Source organism: Anolis sagrei, chromosome 7 (assembly GCF_037176765.1).
Source record: "Anolis sagrei isolate rAnoSag1 chromosome 7, rAnoSag1.mat, whole genome shotgun sequence".
NCBI lineage: Eukaryota > Metazoa > Chordata > Lepidosauria > Squamata > Dactyloidae > Anolis > Anolis sagrei.
Genome location: NC_090027.1, coordinates 4,099,701 through 4,119,507, shown reverse-complemented (window position 1 = coordinate 4,119,507; position 19,807 = coordinate 4,099,701). Strand labels below are relative to the sequence as shown.

General features: G+C 46.9%; 2 protein-coding genes across 2 annotated transcripts in view; both read right to left on the bottom strand.

The window, feature by feature from the left end:
• Positions 1–7,219, bottom strand: part of GPAT4 (glycerol-3-phosphate acyltransferase 4) — a 58,044-nt gene extending 50,825 nt beyond the window's left edge. The window contains exon 1 of the mRNA XM_060787103.2: positions 7,103–7,219. The gene's annotated coding sequence lies outside the window, so the exon portion shown is untranslated. The remainder of the gene's footprint in view (positions 1–7,102) is intronic.
• Positions 7,220–13,835: 6,616 nt separating this feature from the next.
• Positions 13,836–18,269, bottom strand: LOC132782741 (protein phosphatase 1 regulatory subunit 3C-like). Its single transcript, XM_060787641.2, has 2 exons — positions 18,166–18,269; positions 13,836–15,165 (listed from the first exon to the last, which is right to left on the bottom strand). The coding sequence occupies exons 1-2, from the start codon at positions 18,177–18,179 to the stop codon at positions 14,262–14,264; spliced, it is 918 nt and encodes a 305-aa protein (XP_060643624.2). The 5' UTR covers positions 18,180–18,269; the 3' UTR covers positions 13,836–14,261.
• Positions 18,270–19,807: the final 1,538 nt, after the last annotated feature.

Genomic DNA, 19,807 nt, shown 5'->3' with positions numbered 1-19,807 from the left:
AGTAAAATAACAATAACAATAAATAATAACACTTTATTTGTACCCCGCTACCATCTCCCCAAGGGACTTGGTGCGGCTTACATGAGGCCAAGCCCAAATACAACAGTACAAGCAATTAAAATAAAAACATAGACAATAAAATACCAATAAGACAACACGCAATTAAAAGCAGTGGGAAGGCCAAATGTAAGTTAAAAATGGAAGTAATGCTGGACGAAAAGGTGATAGTGGCGTTTGTGGAAGGGCATACGAGCAGACCTAAAGAAATGCAAAGTGCTTTGGAGGACAAAGTGCTATGGGATCATTATTCCAGGAAGGCACACTGGAACAACCATGTCTTCAAGCTCCCCAAAAGTTGGGGCCTGTCTGATGTCTTTAGGGAATGAGTTCCAGAGTCGAGGGGCCACCACCGAAAAGACCCTCTCTCTCGTTCCCACCAATCGCACCTGTGAGGCTGGTGGGATCGAGAGCAGGGCCTCCCCGGATGATCGAAGGGATTGTGGGGGTTCGTATAGAGATGGGTTCATATAACAATGTAATAATAATAGAGTAAAATGATAAATGTAATAATAATAGAGTAAAATAATACATGTAATAAAAATAATAATAACAGAGTAAAATAATAAATAACCTTGACTCGAGTATAAGCCGAGAGGAACATTTTCGGCCTATAAAAAGGGCTGAAAAAATAGGCTTATACTCGAGTATATACAATACTCTGATGCTGCAAGCTGTGGTAAATGACAGCTCCAGCATCTGAAGAGTTTGAAGATTACAGATAGGCAACAAAATAGAGAGGGAAACAGTGAAGAAGTGCTGATAAGCATGGCGGAGGAAAAGCCTACAGAAGCAAATCGTGTGGCTAAATTATATGCATTTATCATCATTACAAACAGTCCCTAACACGGTTCTTTGGGCAGTTTAAACAAGGTGAGCAATTTCCATTCTTTACAACTAACATGCCCAAAGAACATATGAGTAAATGGAACTTGCTCCCCTTTAAATAAGGGAGGAGGAGCAGTGGCAGAAAGGTTTCTTTTAAGTGTTCATTGGTTGCATATAATTTAAAAAATATTCAGTCCCTGCCTTCATGAAACGGTTCCCATGTCTGATCTTTATTGTGACAGGATGTATAGAAACACAAATATATATTACGGCTGTCGCCTGATTAAAGAGTTGCTTCAAGGGATACTAGCAAACTGTAATTAGATTATGGAAGCACATATCATCATCTAAGGGAGACACCACATCTTAGAAGAGGCACGAATGCACACAATGCATACATGCAAACACGGGTGCAGATAAGTATTTTGAGGATGTTTGCAGAGTTTGGCATTCCTGCATTTGCATGTAGATACACAATGAGATATCTTGGGAGAATTTTTTTCTTCGTGTTAGGAGCAACTTAGGAAATTGCAAGTTGCTTCTGGAATGAGAGAATTGGCCGTCTGCAAGGACGTTGCCCAGGGGACTTCGCCCGGATGTTTTGATGTTTTCCCATCCTTGTGGGAGGCTTCTCTCATGTCCTCTTTGCATGGGGAGCTGGAGCTGACAGAGGGAGCTCATCCACACTCTCACCAGATTCAAACCTATTTATTTACTTTATTTGTATACTGCTCTTCTCAGCCCTTAGGCGATTCAGAGCAGTTAACAACACAGTTTCAATATACATAGTACAAAATCATTGGACATTTAAAGCAATAGTAACAATTAATTAGGAGCCCCTGGTGGCGCAGTGGGTTAAAGCACTGAGCTGCTGAGCTTGTTGATTGAAAGGTCGCAGGTTCGATTCCGGGGAGCGGCGTGAGCTTCCGCTGTCAGCCCTAGCTTCTGCCAACCTAGCAATTCAAAAACATGCAAATGTGAGTAGATCAATAGGTACCGCTCCGGCGGGAAGGTAACGGCGCTCCATGCAGTCATGCCGGCCACATGACCTTGGAGGTGTCTACGGACAACACTGGCTCTTTGGCTTAGAAATGGAGATGAGCACCACACTCCAGAGTCAGATATGACTGGACTTAATGTCAGGGGACTACCTTTACCTTTACCTTAACAATTAATTAATCATCAGACATCAAACATCAATATAACAAATCCATCACGTCTCATCGATAGAATCAGAATCCAGTCTCATTATCCTTATTCCGTGTTCCAATAATCGATTACACTGCCTATTCGAAAAGCCGGGTCTTCACTTTCCTCCGGAATGCCAACAGGGAGGGGGCCGATCTGATTTCTGTAGGTAGGGCGTTCCACAGCCGAGGGGCCACCACTGAGAAGGCCCTGTCTCTCATCCCCGCCAGGTGTGCTTGTGAAGCTGGTGGGATCGAGAGAAGGGTCTCCCCGGACGATCTTAATGTCCTAACTGGTTCATAGGAGGAGATGCGTTCGGACAGGTAGGTCGGGCCAGAACCCTTTAGGGCTTTAAAGGCTAAATCCAGCACTTTGAATTGTGCCCGGAAGCAAATTGGCAGCCAGTGGAGCTGGTGCAACAGAGGAGTTGTATGCTCCCTGAGCGACACTCCTGTTATCATCCTGGCTGCTGATCGTTGGACCATTTGGAGCTTCCGAGAAGTCTTCAGAGGCAACCCCACGTAGAGAGCATTGCAGTAGTCTATACAGGATGTGACCAGAGCATGGACTACCGTGGCCAAGTCAGACTTCCTAAGAGTACGGGCGCAGCTGGCGCACAAACCTAGGACTTGTCGGTCTGCAATCCTGCTGGCACAAGGGTTTAACCCACTGCGCCACAGGAGTTGAGAACCAAGTCTACACACACACTTCATTAATGTTCCACTTATACCTTATACATTCACAGCCTGAAAGTAATATTATACAATATGAGTTGGTGTCCAGTGAACCACCACAAAGCAATTATTATTACACACGCGCACACAGCCATCTATGAGGACAATTTTGGACTTGGTAGTATAGGCAGTGCTCAAGTTATGAACAAGATAGGTTCTGTAGGCTTGTTCTTAAGTTGAATTTGTATGTAAGTCAGAACAGGTACATTTTTAAGTGTAGCCATACACACACACACACAAATATACAAGCTTTGGATGAAACAGGGAAGAGTTAACATCCTTGTGGTGTTTGTCTTGCTGTATGTGCAAAAGATTTCACTTCCCTTTCTATCCTTGCGATAATTGGATAATTTTGACAAATTTGGCTTGCTGTGGAAACAAGGTTTGGTGAGAAAGCTTCAGTGGAGATCTCTTTTCCCCGTGATAATACGGTAACTCTTTTGAGTGAATTTCCCTTCCAAGGGGCAGATTTCTCTCGCTTTCTGTTGCTTCAGCCCCGTTCTTAACTATGAGTCGTCTGTAAGTACATGTACCAAATGAGATGCATCACATTTTAGGAGAGGAGACTCCAATGTGAAACACAAGATTCATATGTTTCATATACCGCTTTAGTCTTCCTGATCCAAAATGCTTGTTACCACAACCATCTTGGGTTTCATAGCTGTGGAATATTTGCATATATATTTACAAATTACCATACATGTTTCATATATAGGTTGAGTTTCCCTTATTCAAAACGCTTGGCACCAGAAGTGTTTGGGATTTTGAAATATTTGCTTATAGATGTGTGTGTGCATGTATACACACACACACACACACGTATATATATATATATATATATATATACACACACACACACAAGCCGTCCCGTCATGCGTTGCTGTGGGCCAGTCTGCATATATGTGTTTTGTGTGTGTATATATTTGTGTACATGTGCTTGCATATATATATATATATATATATATACACACACACACACACACACATATACACACACACACGTATGTGTGTGTGGTTTTGCGCATGTGTTGTAATGTATTCTTTGTTTTTTTGGCTTTTAAGTCTCTTCTGCTGTGTTTTGCAGTGCTTTTTATGAGTGATGGTCACTTGTTGGCCTGATAGGTTCATTGTGTCCAAATTAGGTGTCACATTTGTGTATATGTGTATATATGTGTGTGTGTGTATGTGGTTTTGTGCATGTGCAGTAGTGTCTTTTGGGGGGGGGGGGTTAAGTCCCTTCCGCTGTGTTTTTCAGTATTTTTATGAGTGATGGTCACTCATTGACCTGATATGTGTCTTGTGTCCAAATTTGGTGTCAATTTGCCCAGTGGTTTTTGAGTTATGTTAATCCCACAAACGAACATTACATTTTTATTATATACTAGCTGTCCCTTGCCAGGCGTTGCTGTGGCCCAGTCTGGTGATCTGGAAAATAGGGTAACGAGAAAGTATTGGTTTCTAATCTATGTAATGTCTTTCTGCTTGTGGGTAAACAGTATTTCTTGCTGTTTCTTTGTCAGTGTTGATGTGGAGAGTGTCTGGTTTGCCTACTCTGGAACATGCAACATATGATTGCCCTTCTATAGGGGTCCCTTTCAAATCTATGATACTATATCTCTGTGTGTGAGAGAATCATATCTATCTAGGTTTTTTCGGGCTAGAGGCATTCTCTCCTGACATTTCGCCTGTATCTATGGCAAGCATCCTCAGTGGTAGTGAGGTCTGTTGGAAGTAGGAAAATGGGTTTATATATCTGTGGAGTGACTAGGGTGGGACAAAGGACTCTTGTCTGTTGGAGCTAGGTGTGAATGTTTCAAACTGACCACCTTGGTTTGCATTTGATGGCCTGGCAGTGCCTGGGGCAATCTTTTGTTGAGAGGTGATTAAATGTCCTTGTTTGTTCCTCTCTGTTGTTGTGCTGTTCTAATTTTAGAGTTTTTTAATACTGGTAGCCAGATTGTGCTCATTTCCATGGTTTCCTCCTTTCTGTTGAAATTGTCCACATGCTTCTTGTGGATTTCAGTGGCTTCTCTGTGTAGTCTGACATGGTGGTTGTGAGAGTGGTCCAGCATTTCTGTGCTCTCAAATAATCTGCTGTGTCCAGGTTGGTTCCTCAGGTGCTCTGCTATGGCTGAAGTAGTCTGCAGTGCCTTGCATGTTCCTTGATGCGTGTCTGGGCAACGCTGCTGTGTTTGGTGGTCCCTATGTAGACTTGTCCACAGCTGCATGGGATACAGTAGACTCCTGCAGAGGTGAGGGGATCTCACCTCTGCTCTAAAACTCTAAAATCACAACAGCAAAAAAACAGAGAGGAACCAATACGGGGCATATAATCACCTCTCAACAAAAGATTGCTCCAGGCACTGCCTGGCCATCAAATGCTAATCAAGGGGTCAGTTTATTATTTATTTATTTATTTCAAGTACTTCTACCCCGCCCTTCTCAACCCCCAACAACAAGTGAGACTGGGGGGGACAAGGAGCAGGGCTTCCTCGGTGGTGGCCCCCCACCTGTGGAACTCACTCCCGGGGGAAATTAGATCAGCGACATCTCTCCTTTCCTTCAGGAAAAAATTGAAAACATGGATGTGGGATCAGGCATTTCGACAACCTGGCAGATGAAAAAGGACGTGGCGATAGACTGGAATTGACAAATGGAATGGAATTATGGAACACTGAAGACGCATGCTGAGCTTACAATTAGTTTTAATGATTTTAATGATTGTGTTACATATGGACTGTTTAATTGTGACAAATGTTCATTGTTTTATATATATATATATATATATATATATATATATATATACACACACACACTCTATGTAGAGGAGTCCCCAGTGGCGCAGTGGGTAAAAGCACTGAGCTGCTGAGCTTGTTGATCAAAAGGTCGCAGGTTCAGTTCCAGGGAGCAGCGTGAGCTTCTGCTTTCAGCCCTAGCTTCTGCCAACCTAGCAGTTCGAAAACATGCAAATGTGAGTAGATCAATAGGTACCGCTCCGGCGGGAAGGTAACGGCGCTCCATGCAGTCATGCCGGCCACATGACCTTGGAGGTGTCTACGGACAACGCTAGCTCTTCGGCTTAGAAATGGAGATGAGCACCACACCCCAGAGTCAGACATGACTGGACTTAATGTCAGGGGACTACCTTTACCTTACTGTATGTAGGCATTGAATTGTGCCTTTTTTTGTAAGCCGCCCTGAGTGCCCCCTTGGGGGTTGAGAAGGGCGGGGTAAATGTAACTGAAATAATAAATAAATAATAAATAAATAGATGCAGGCGAAACGTCAGGAGAGAATGCCTCTAGACTATGGCCATATAGCCCGAAAAAACCTACAACAACCCAGTGATTCCAGCCATGAAAGCCTTCGGCAATAGATATAGAAACAACCAGGCACATCTTAACACCTCTCAACAGAACATTTTCCCAGGCTCAGTCAGGCCTTCAAATGCTAATGAAGTGATCAGCTGAAACATTCACACCTAGCTTCAGCAGAGAGCTCTTTGCCCCACCCCGGTCATTCCACAGATATATAAGCCCATTTTCCTATTTCCAACAGACCTCACTGCCTCTGAGGATGCTTGCCATAGATGCAGGCGAAATGTCAGGAGAGAATGCCTCTGGACCATGGCCATATAGCCCGAAAAAACCTACAACAACCCAGTGATTCCAGCCATGAAGGCCTTCGGCAATAGATATAGAAACAACCAGGCACATCTTAACACCTCTCAACAGAACATTTTCCCAGGCTCAGTCAGGCCTTCAAATGCTAATGGTGATCAGCTGAAACATTCACACCTAGCTTCAGCAGAGAGCTCTTTGCCCCACCCCAGTCATTCCACAGATATATAAGCCCATTTTCCTATTTCCAACAGACCTCACTGCCTCTGAGGATGCTTGCCATAGATGCAGGCGAAACGTCAGGAGAGAATGCCTCTAGAACATGGCTCTATAGCCCGAAAAAACCCACAAGAACCTATTAGATATAGTGTTTACCCACAAGTATCAAGACATTCAATAGATGAGAAACCAGCACTTTCTGATTATTTTCGAGATGACCAGGCTGGGCCACAGCAACACTAGGATTCCTATCTGTTTTGGACTTCAGTTCCCAGAATTCCTGTCGGTAGGCCTGGCTGGCTGGGGCTTCTGGGAGTTGGAGTTCCAACTGGCCTCAGCCTGAAGAGAGGCCCTTCAGGCTCCCGGCGGGGGTGAGAGGCCTCCCAGAGCCAGGCCCGGACCGCCCCCTCGTGCCCCCTCCCCCAAAAAGGGGGACCAAAAGGGCGTGGCACTCACCTGTCGCCTCATCCGCTTCCTTTCCTTCTGCTTGTGGTCTCCGGCTGAGGAGAAAGAGGAGGAGGAGGCGCCGCCGCCGTGGCCTGACCGGTCTGCCCTTCTGCGCACGCGCACGCCGCCTCTTCCCCTCTTGCTCCTCAAACGCTCCTCTCAAACTTCACTTCCCAGAAGGCCTCGTCATTGCTTCACTGTAGCTGAGGCTTCTGGGAAATGAAGTCCCCCCCGAGGCCGAAAGGATGACGCAGATAGCCCCGCCCACCTACGCACTCCTATCCATCCCGGCTTGCTCGGGAACTCCGCCTACTCCTTGCCAAGCCAACGTGACAGCCAATCAGCGGCCGCTCTCATAACCCCCACCCCCTCCCCTCCCATGTCGGCTATTGGCCAATCGGAATGGTCATCGCTGAAGCACCCTCCTGGGCGCATGCGCATTGGGAGTTTGGCGCTCTCCCTCCCTCCTTTCTCTAAAGAGACGTCATTGCCCTTCAGCTCTCTGTGGCATTGTGGGAGTTATAGTTTCACAAGGTCTCTAGCCTTCTCTTCCCAAGGCCTTTAATATTTTCTGCTCTTTTCATCGCCTCTCCACCTTCAGGCAGCCAATGGGACTGACTAGTCAGGTGCCTGCCTCAATACTATGGCATTGTGGGAGTTATAGTTTCACAAGATCTCTAGCTTCTCTTCCCAAGGTCTTTAGCCTTCTCGGCTCTTCTCAAAGCCTTTCTACCTTCAGGCAGCCAATGGGACTGACTAGTCAGGTGCCTGCCTCAATGCTATAGCATTGTGGGAATTATAGTTTCTCAAGGTCTCTAGCCTTCTCTTCCCAAGGTCTTTAGCCTTCTCTGCTCTTCTCATCGCCTCTCCATCTTCAGGCAGCCAATGGGACTGACTAGTCAGGTGCCTGCCTCAATGCTATAGCATTGTGGGAATTATAGTTTCTCAAGGTCTCTAGCCTTCTCTTCCCAAAGCCTTTAATATTTTCTGCTCTTTTCAACACCTCTTCACCTTCAGGCAGCCAATGGGACTGACTAGTCAGGTGCATGCCTCAATGCTATGGCATTGTGGGAGTTATAGTTTCACAAGGTCTAGCCTTCTCTTCCCAAGGCGTTCTCTGCTCTTCTCAAAGCCTTTCTACCTTCAGGCAGCCAATGGGACTGATTAGTCAGGTGCCTGCCTCAATGCTATAGCATTCTGGGAGTTATAGTTTCCCAGGGTCTTTAACCTTTTCTGCTCTTTTCATCACCTCTCCACCTTCAGGCAGCCAATGGGACTGACTAGTCAGGTGCATGCCTCAATTCTGTGGCATTGTGGGAGTTATAGTTTCTCAAGGTCTCTGGCCTTCTCTGCTCTTCTCATCGCGTTTCCACTCTCAGACAGAACAGGAGACTGGTCATGTGCCTGCCTCAGTGCTATAGCATTGTGGGAGTTATAGTTTCTCAAGTTCTCTAGCCTTTTCTGCTCTTCTCCTTTCCGCTCTCAGGTAACCAATGGGACTGACTGGTCAGGTGCCTGGCTCAATGCTATGGCATTGTGGGAGCTGTAGTTTCCTAAGGTCTCTGGCCTTCTGTGCCCAAGGTTGCTGGCGCCTCACCAAAGTACACCTCCTGGGATACCACGGTAGTTAAAGTGGCAGGCTCAAACCCAGAACCTCAACCAATGGCTGATACCAGATGAGAGACTCCCTCCCCCCTGGGCACACAGAAGACTGGGCGACTTGGAAGGCGCTGAACAGACTGCGCTCTGGCACCACGAGATGCAGAGCCAGCTGTTCTGTCGCCGCTGGACCTGAAATGAAGTGCTTTTAAGAGAGAATGTGTGGCTTGAATCCAGCGGGAAGCCGGGCCCCCCGAAAAGGAGCCTTTAGAGAAATTTCCCTCATTAAACAGTCTTTAGGAGGCTTGAGCTTATATATAACAGTCTTTTATTGACGAACAAGCAGGAATTGTAAAGCTTTCTCTGTAAAGAAACCAGTTCTCTCAAACTTGTCCACAGGGAACAGGCACTATCTTCAATAACTTTGTTCAAAGGGAAATTCCCCTTTCTAGCTCCTCCCAGGCTGCTGTGAACCTAAACCTGACTGATTTGAATCCACTACCGGCTGAACTGCGTCTCAGAACCAAGCAGGCCTGTAGTCACTTAGCTGGAGATCTTGACGATTAGAGCTGTTATTCCCTCCGGAATTCCTCAGGGCTGTAAGGCTGTTTCCCCGGAATCTTTAGAGGCTCTTAAGACTGTTCTCCCCCGGGAAGTCCTAAGGGACGAAGCCTTTGTACAGGAGGACGTCTGTATTACATCCTCTGCATTGACTTCCTTTGCTGAGACTAACTGAAAAATGGCCCCTTCCCTCCAAAAAACTTAGAGAGGGGCGGGACCAGGGATCCTAACTATTATTGACAGGTGGCTTGCCCTATGAATGCAGCCAAAGGAAGCCACCTATCTGCAAAGTCCCTGAAACTTAGGACTATGAACAAACACTCAGTGCAAAACACAAAATTGGAGCCCCTGGAACAGCCGTTCCAGAACACCAACCTTCAGAAATGGGGCCACAAAGTGGAATCCACAACATGTGAGTGTGGAGAAGCGCAAACCACCGACCACTTGCTGCAATGCAACCTGAGCCCCGCCATGTGCCCCGGAGTGTGTTGGAGACTCCTTCTTTGGAAACTTTGAAACAGAGGCTGGATGGCCGTCTGTCAGGGGTGATTTGAATGCAATATTCCTGCTTCTTGGCAGAATGGGGTTGGACTGGATGGCCCAGGAGGTCTCTTCCAACTCTTTGGTTCTATGATTCTATGATTCTAATATGCACGATGGAGGACCTCCTTGCGGCAACACCAGAGGCACTCTAAGTGGCCAGCTACTGGCCAAAGGACATGTAATCAACTACCAAGCTTGCAAATTTTGTGTTTTGTCTGTTAGAAATGTAATACAATTGTCTGGCTGCCCCTGACACGATAAATAAACAAACCACAACATGAGGGATTGCAGCATTAGGAAGGTGGAGAAATATAGAGTTTACTACATCCTTCTTGGCAAAAATATACATTCAAAAAAGTGGTTTTGCAGAGTAGAGGAAAAGTCTTTGCACCCACTTCCCCATCTCCCAGAATATTTACATTTAGGAAAATAATTATAAACTAGCTGTCCCCTGCCAGGCGTTGCTGTGGCCCAGTCTGTTGATCTGGAAAATAAAGTAATGAGAAAGTGTTGGTTTCTAATATATGTAATTTCTTTCTGCTTGTGAGTAAACAGTATTTCTTGCTGTTTCTTTGCTAGTGATGATGTGGAGAGTGTCTGGTTTGCCTACTCTGGAAAATGCAACATATCATTGTCCTTCTTTAGGGATCCCTTTCAAATCTATGAAACTATATCTGTGAGTGTGTGAATCATATCTATCATCTATCTATCTATCTATCTATCTATCTAATCTATCTATATCTATCTATCTATCTATCTATCTATATCTTTATCTATCTATGGCTGGATGGCTCTTTGTCAGGATGACTCTGATTACGTTTTCTTGCCCTGATGAAGGGAGTTGGATTGGATGGCTTTAAGTATTTTCTGTTGGTCATAGAGGTTCTGTGTGGGAAGTTTGCCCCGATTCTGTCATTCGTGGGGTTCAGAATGCTCTTTGATTGTAGGTGAACTATGAATCCCAGTGACTACAACTCCCAAATGTCAAAGTCCCCCAAACTCCATCTGTGTTCATATTTGGGCATATTGAGTGCTTGTGCCAAGTTTGGTCGAGATCCATAATTCTTTGAGTCCACAGTGCTCTCTGGATGTAGGTGAACTACAACTCGCAAACTCAAGGTCAATGCTCACCAAACACTTCCAGTATTTATTGTTGGTCATGGGAGTTCTGTGTGCCAAGTTTGGTTCAATTTCATCGTTGATGATTGTAGGTGAACTATAAATCCCAGCAACTACAACTCCCAAATGACAAAATCCTAATTTTTGAGTGATGGTCACTGCTTATGTTGTGAGACATTTTGATGCCAAATTTGGTGTGATTTCGTTCATTGGTTCTTTGGTTTTTAAGGTACTCATTTTGCACAGAGCATTTATATATATAGATAGATAGAGGGATAGAGGCCAAATAAAAACTGCAGCCCTAAGTCGTTGTGAGAAGGACCAACTTGGATGGCTTTAAGGTTCATTAGGCCACTTCAAAGCGGGTCAGGCTATCCATGGCTACTTAACGGGCTGGTTATAAATAGTCCCCGGGTATCAGACTCTCTCTCAAGATTAGTCGCCGGGAAATGTTTTGCTAATTGCCTTCAAGCTGGCATTGACTTAGGGTGACCCTACGGATGAGAGAGCGCCAAGAAAACCTTGTATTGGGGTCCGTGTTGGACTTCTGGTGCATAATCACAGTTATGGAAGTAGCAACGGAAATAATGTGATGGTTGGGGGTCACCAAAACAAAAGGAACTGCATTAAGGGGTCACGGCATTAGGAAGATTGAGAAACACTGGCCACGGTGGTCCACGCTCTTGTCACATCCCGGTTGGATTACTGCAACGCACTCTACGTGGGGCTGCCTTTGAAGACTGCTCGGAAACTTCTAGTCCAGCGAGAAGCAGCCAGGTTGCTCACCGGAGCGGCGTACAGGGAGCATACCACCCCCCTGTTGCGTCAGCTCCACTGGCTGCCGATCCAATTCCGAGCACAATTCAAAGTGCTGGTTTTGACCTATAACACCCTATACGGTTCCGGCCCAGTGTATTTGTCCGAACGGATCTCCCTCTACATCCCACCTCGAAGTTTAAGATCTTCTGGGGAGGCCCTGCTCTCGACCCCGCCACTCTCACAAGTGAGGTTGGCGGGGACGAGGAGCAGGGCCTTCTCGGTGGTGGCCCCCCACCTGTGGAACTCACTCCCCGGGGAGATTAGATCGGCGACTTCCCTTCTGGCATTCAGGAAAAAACTGAAGACCTGGGTTTGGGACCAAGCCTTTGGACCCACTGGCAACTAAATTAAGGATCTGACAATAGACAAGGACAAATGGAATGGAATGGAGATATGGACTCTGAACCTGACCATGAGACTGTTTTAAATTTATTATGTATTGATGTTTTAATTTTAACTGCTGAATTGCTTTTTTGTACTTTGTATTGCTGTCAATTGATTTAGGCATCTAATTGTGCCTCCTCTGTAAGCCGCCCTGAGTCCCCCCCGGGGTGAGAAGGGCGGGGTATAAGTAGATGAAATAAATAAATAATAAAATAGAATGAATGCAGTTGGACACCACTTTGAATGCTATGAAACCAAGGGAGCGACGGTTTTACAAAAGCCGTGAACGCTCAGTTTTGGATCACGGATGAAGAAGCAAGTGACGTCCGACCGTCTGTTTTGGAAAGAAAATAAGCCTTGCTTGTTGCCTGGACCTGTCTCCTAGGACAGTGACATCCCACTCAGCCAGACTATCGATTGGTCAAACCCAGCCTTGTTTACTTTGGTCGGTAGCCGCTCTTGCAGAATATTTGCCAGCCCCCCTTGCCCGGTTTGTAAAAATTGGGATCCAGCCAGAGAGCGGACGCCTGCCAAACATGTGCTCCGTTCTTGATCCGTCTCAGCCCTGTCTCAAAATAACACCGCAAGGAGGAACTGACCTGACCTTACCCTGGGCAAAGGAGAGGCGTAGGAAGCCCTTGAGAGGGGAAGTATCACTGTCGGGGGACCAGAAGTCGTCTCTCTGTCTATCGATCTATCTATCTACTGATCTATCCATCGATCTATGTATTGATCTATCTAGCTAGCTAGTTAGCGAGCTTCTCCCAGAAAGAAAGATTCCAGGCTTGCCCATTCTCTGCTGTGTTCTCCGTCTGCTTTATTAGTTTCTAGAAATAGTAATAGTAAACGAAAAGCGGCCCTCTGCTTCCTTCCCTCTTCCCTCCATCTCTTCTTCCTTCCATCCCTTTTCTCTTTCCTTCCTTCCTTCTCTCTTTATCCTTCCCTTTCTTCCTTCTCATCCCTTTCATCCTTCCTTCCTTCTCATTCCCTTTCTTCCTTCTCATCCCTTTCATCCTTCCTTCCTTCCCTTTTATCTTTCCTTCCTTCTCTCTTTATCCTTCCCTTTCTTCCTTCTCATCCCTTTCATCCTTCCTTCCTTCCCTTTTGTCTTTCCTTCCTTCTCTCTTTATCCTTCCCTTTCTTCCTTCTCATCCCTTCCTTCCCTTTTGTCTTTCCTTCCTTCTCTCTTTATCCTTCCCTTTCTTCCTTCACATCCCTTTCATCCTTTCTTCTTTCCCTTTGGTCTTTCCTTCCTTCTCTCTTTATCCTTCCCTTTCTTCCTTCTCATCCCCCTCATCCTTCCTTCCTTCTCTTTTTATCATTCCCTTTCTTCCTTCTCATCCCTTTCATCCTTCCTTCCCTTTTGTCTTTCTTTCATTCTCTCTTTATCCTTCCCTTCCTTCCTTCTCATCCCTTTCATCCTTCCTTCCTTCCCTTTTGCCTTTCCTTCCTTCCCTCTTTCTCCGTCTCCATTCCCTCCCTCCCTTTTGTCCTTCCTTCTCCTTTTCCTTCCTTCCCCCTTCCCTTCCTCCTTTCCATCCTTGCCTTCAACCCTTCCACCCTTCCTTCCTTCTTACCTTTCTCCCTCCTTACCTTCCTTCCTTCCTTACCTGCCTCTTTCTCTCTTCCTCCATTTCTGTCCTCCCTCCCTCCCTCCCTCCCTCCCTTCCTTCCTCCCATCCCTGGGCAGCCAGTCCTCCTCGAAGGGAGTGCCAGCATGCGGCCCCCAAGTTAGAAAGTCTTCCCAGGCCTGATCTACACTGTGGAATGAATCCTGTTTAACACTACTTGAATGGCAACGGTCCAATGGACTTCTGGAAGCTGTAGTTTTATGAGGTCTTTGGCCTTCTCGACCAGAGTGTTGGGGCCTCACCAACTCCAAGGTGCATAATTTCCTAGTGTTAAAATGGGGCAGAATTATAGTGTAGAGATACCCAAGGTCTCCTTGATGCTTCTAAGAAGTCCGAGACACATGGCAGCCAAACTACTGATTCTGAGAAGGTCGAGAAGTTCTGGCCCTATCGCCATGCATGGTCTGTGGTGCCGTGGACACAAAGAAAGTCCTGGCCAGGGTGTCCCAAAGGGCAATGCCTTGGAGTGGAGAGCAGGACCCCCAGGGAAGGGGCTTGCTCCAAAGCCTCCCCTACCAGTATGCGGGGTCGCCTGATCGCCGCCAGGTCTGCAAGCGAGAGAGAACCAGAGCGGCGGCCCGAGAGGAGCTGCCCAGGGGCTGGCCGCTCTTGGCCAGGCGTGAAAGGGCGCTGGGCAGCGGAGGGCCCAACGCTTGCCGTATCCGGTAGTTCTTCCCATGGTTGTTATCCCAATAGACTTTCTCTCCGCTGTGGAAGCAAACGCAGAACTCAATGTTGTGGCAGGGAGCGCATCCTTTGGGAAAGGGCACCTCGAAGGAGAACGTATCCGTGTCGGAGTAGCCATAGGTGTTGGGCATGTACCGGCAAGCGACGTCGCGGGCGCTGCGCCAGGAATCGAAGGTGATGCGGACAAAGACTTTCTTCTCGTAGCTGAGGTTCTTGACCTTGATGGTCCCGGAGATGGACTTCTCCTGGACGAGGCAGTTCTCCAAGCAGACGAAGCCGCTCTGCAGGCGGCTGCGGAAAGCTACGTAGTCGGCGGAAGGCTGCGGGAAGTCCGGGAGGTACTTCCTCGCCTCGGGACGCGGCCCTCGCAGCTTCTCCCGGAAGCCGGTCAAGTGCGAGAGGGCTTGCTGGAGGTCGCAGAGGTCCTCCTCGATCTTGGAGAAGATCCGGACGGCGGTCAGCGAGAAGCCCTTCATGTCCGCAAAGACCACCCTCTTCTTCTTCTTCCCGCGACAGGCCTTGGCCACCTCCTGATGTGGCCTCTCAGGTTCCGCAGCGGAGAAGGTGGTGCTGTTGAGGCACGGGCGCAAGGATGGGTGTCCCAGGCCTTCCCGGAGCTCTTCGTAGGAGTCGAGGAGCTTGCGAATGGGAGGCGGGTGGCTCAGGGAAAGCCGGGTGGCGGGAGTGGCCCGAGGGGTGATGGCCCGGGTACCAAAGACCTGGAAGAGGCTGAAGGCAGAAGATGGCGGTGTTAGCAATTGAGCCATTCGGAGAAGGATCCTAGAAGAGCCCCCCCCCCCCAAAGGACCATCTCATCCAGGTATTTTTTTCCTCTCGGGACCCCCGTATGACTCATTTACGGGACAAACATCCAAACTATACACAACTCATAGTTAAGAATGAGGCAGAGAAGGAGGATGGAAATGAAAGGAGGGAGGGAGGAAAGAATGGAAAGAAAGAAGGGAAGGAGGAAGGAAAAAGAGAAGGAAGGATGAAAGGGAGGGAGGGGATGGAGAGAGGGAGAAAGAGGGAGGGAGAGAAGGAGGAAAGGAAGAAAGAGAAAAGGACAGACAAAAGGAAAGGAAGAAAGGGTGAAAGGGATGAGGAGGAAGGAAGGAAGGAAGGGATAAAGGAAAGAGAGAAGGAAGAAAAGACAAAGAGGAAGGAAGGATTAAAGGGATGAGAAAGGAAGGAAGGCAGGCAGGCAAGAATGGAAAGAAGGAAGGGAAGGAGGAAGGAAAAAGAGAAGGAAGGATGAAAGGGAGGGAATGGAGAGAGAAAGAGGGAGGGAGAGAAGGAGGAAAGGAAGAATGAGAGAAGGAAAGACAAAAGGAAAGGAAGGATGAAAGGGATGAGAAGGAAGGAAGGAAAGAGAAGGAAGAAAAGACGAAGAGGAAGGAAGGATTAAAGGGATGAGAAAGGAAGGAAGGCAGGCAGGCAAGAATGGAAAGAAGGAAGGGAAGGAGGAAGGAAAAAGAGAAGGAAGGATGAAAGGGAGGGAATGGAGAGAGAAAGAGGGAGGGAGAGAAGGAGGAAAGGAAGAAAGAGAGAAGGAAAGACAAAAGGAAAGGAAGGATGAAAGGGATGAGAAGGAAGGAAGGAAGGAAAGAGAAAGAAGAAAAGACAAAACGGAAGGAAGGATTAAAGGGATGAGAAAGGAGGGAAAGAAAGACAAACAGGAAGGAAGGAAGGCAGGCAGGCAGGCAGGCAGGCAAGAATGGAAAGAAGGAAGGGAAGGAGTAAGGAAAAAAGAAGGAAGGATGAAAGGGAGAGAGGGTATGGAGAGAGGGAGAAAGAGGGAGGGGGGGAAGGAGGAAGGGAAGAAAGAGAAGAAAAGACAAAAGGAAAGGAAGGAAGGAAGGATGAAAGGGATGAGAAGGAAGGAAGGAAGGGATAAAGGAGAGAAGGAAGAAAAGACAAAGGGGAAGGAAGGATTAAAGGTATGAGAAAGGAAGGAAGCGAAGGAAAGGATAAAGGAAAAGACAGAAGGAAGGAAAGACAAACAGGAAGGAAGGGTGGAAGGCAAGGATGGAAAGAAGGAAGGGAAGGAAAAAGAGAAGGAAGGATGAAAGGGAGGGAATGGAGAGAGGGAGAAAGAGGGAGGGAAGAAGGAAGGGAAGAAAGAGAGAAGGGAAGGAAGGAAGGGATAAAGGAAAGAGAGAAGGAAGAAAAGACGAAGGGGAAGGAAGGATTAAAGGGATGAGAAAGGAAGGAAGCGAAGGAAAGGATAAAGGAAAAGACAGAAGGAAGGAAAGACAAACAGGAAGGAAGGGTGGAAGGCAAGGATGGAAAGAAGGAAGGGAAGGAAAAAGAGAAGGAAGGATGAAAGGGAGGGAATGGAGAGAGGGAGAAAGAGGGAGGGAAGGAGGAAGGGAAGAAAGAGAGAAGGGAAGGAAGGAAGGAAGGGATAAAGGAAAGAGAAGGAAGAAAAGACGAAGGGGAAGGAAGGATTAAAGGGATGAGAAAGGAAGGAAGCGAAGGAAAGGATAAAGGAAAAGACAGAAGGAAGGAAAGACAAACAGGAAGGAAGGGTGGAAGGCAAGGATGGAAAGAAGGAAGGGAAGGAAAAAGAGAAGGAAGGATGAAAGGGAGGGAATGGAGAGAGGGAGAAAGAGGGAGGGAAGGAGGAAGGGAAGAAAGAGAGAAGGGAAGGAAGGAAGGAAGGGATAAAGGAAAGAGAAGGAAGAAAAGACGAAGGGAAAGGAAGGATTAAAGGGATGAGAAAGGAAGGAAGCGAAGGAAAGGATAAAGGAAAAGACAGAAGGAAGGAAAGACAAACAGAAAAGAGGGAAGAGTGGAAGGCAAGGATGGAAAGAAGGGAAGGAAAAACAGAAGAAAGGATAAAAGTGAGGGAGGGAATGGAGAGAGGAAGAAAGAGTGAAGGAAGGAAAGACAAAAGGGAAGGAAGGAAGGATGAAAGGGATGAGAAGGAAGGAAGAGGGAGGGATAAAGAAAAGACAGAAAGAAGGAAAGACAAAAGGCAAGCAAGGAAGGAAGGAAGGAAGGAAGGAAGGATGAAAGGGATGAGAAGGAAGGAAAGATAAACAGGAAGGAAGGAAGTGAAAGGAATCGCTTCCTTGGAAGGGAAATCCACTCTCAAAAGAGTTGTTATCATGGGAAAGGGGTCTCCAATGAAGCTTTCGCACCAATCCTTCCACAACAAGCCACATTTTTCAAATTCCAATTCTCTCTGGGACAGAAAATAAGTATAAAAATAAGAATATTTTTATTTGGTTTGCTGTGAGTTTTCCGGGCTGTATGGCCATGTTCCTGTAGTTGACCTCACAACTTCTGAGGATGCCTGCTATAGATGGAGGCAAAACGTCAGGAGAGAATGCTTCTGGAACATGACTAGGCAGCCCGGAAAACTCACAACCACCCAGGCATTCTGGCTGTGAAAACTTTCGACAACACAATATCTTAATTGTTGGCCTTTTTTTTGCGGGGTAGAAATAAACTTAATAATAATAATAATAATGATGATGGCAGTCCAACCTTTGAAGAAGAAGGAAGAATGGAAGAATGGAAGGATGGAGTTTGAACCCCAGGTTATAGCTCTTCTCAGAAAGATGACACCTGCAAGGTGCACCTTCTCATGGCTTTGCAAAACTCATAGTTGCAACTATTGCAATTCTACCATCTCCATCATTGGTCTCACACCACATTGCTGTTTCTCCCCCCAACCACCCCCAAAGGATCTTCTTTGTCCTCTGACAGGGAGCAACTTACTCTCTGCAGCTCATGGCTCCTGCTTGCTTGCAAGCTGCGTCCTCCTCCCAGGGACCCAAAGGATGAATGGAGGCAGGTGAGAAGCCAAGCCACGCCCCTCCTTACCTGGCCACGCCCCTCCAGGGCCAGCCCCACGTGCTTTGCAGGACACAAGGAGCATCTCTACCCTGTCCAGCTAATGCAATGTGGAAGTTGTATTTCATAGAATCAAAGAGTTGGAAGAGACCTCCTGGGCCATCATTCAGTCCAACCCCATTCTGCCAAGAAGCAGGAATATTGCATTCAAATCACCCCTGACAGATGGCCATCCTGCCTCTGCTTAAAAGCTTCCAAAGAAGGAGCCTCCACCACACTCCGGGGCAGAGAGTTCCACTGCTGAACGGCTCTCACAGTCAGGAAGTTCTTCCTCATGTTCAGGTGGAATCTCCTCTCTTGTAGTTTGAAGCCATTGTTCCATTGCGTCCTAGTCTCCAGGGAAGCAGAGAACAAGCTTGCTCCCTCCTCCTCCCTGTGGCTTCCTCTCACATATTTATACATGGCCCTCATCATATCTCCTCTCAGCCTTCTCTTCTTCAGGCTAAACATGCCCAGCACCTTAAGCCGCTCCTCATAGGGCTTGTTCTCCAGACCCTTGATCATTTGAGTCGCCCTCCTCTGGACACATTCCAGCTTGTCAATATCTCTCTTGAATTGTGGTGCCCAGAATTGGACACAATACTCCAGATGTGGTCTAACCAAAGCAGAATATTTGCTGGGCTTTATAGTTCACCTACAATCAAAGAGCATTCTGAGCTCCGCCAACGACAGAATTGGGGCAAATTTCCCACACAGAACCCCCATGACAAACAGAAAATACGTGGGTTGTACTCTACTTTTGGTTTAAAACCCTCCTAGTAGAGACACCCTCTGTTCATGTCCAGCATTTATTTTTGAAGTTTTAACTATTGCATCTGGCTCAGCCATGGGTTTTTAAATCGTTGTGTGTTATTGTCTACCTGTGAGTTATATTAATTGTATTGTTTATTGCTTGTTGTTTTATTATTGCTTGTTGTTTTGGATGTGTTGTTGGGCTTGGCCTCACGTAAGCCGTTCCAAGTCCCTTGGGGAGATAGTGGCGGGGAATAAATATTATTATTATTATTATTATTACTTTATTTGTACCCCGCTAGCATCTCCCGAAGGATTCGATGCGGCTTACAACAGGCCGAAGCCCACACAATACAATACAATACATAGCAAATGACAATTAAGCAGAAAAAAACAAATACAATAGCAATACAACAAGACATTATTAAAAACTGAGCCGGCCGGAGTAGGGGTACAGGATTAAAAGTGTTGATGTGTCGGGGGGATATGGGATTATAGTATAAGTGCGGTGTGCAGTGTGCTGTGATTTTGGTACTAAAGTGCTTCTAGGATTTGGTACTGGGAGATTCCTAATCTGAAAAGGCACATTGGAACAGCCAGGTTTTCAAATTCTTTCTGAAGACTGCCAGTGTAGGGGCTTGTCTGAGATCTTTCGGGAGGGCGTTCCAGAGGGGGGCCACCACGGAGAAGGCCCTGTCTCGCGTCCCCACCAAGCGCACTTGTGACACGGGCGGGATCATGAGCAGGGCCTCCCCAGATGACCGGAGCGAGCGTG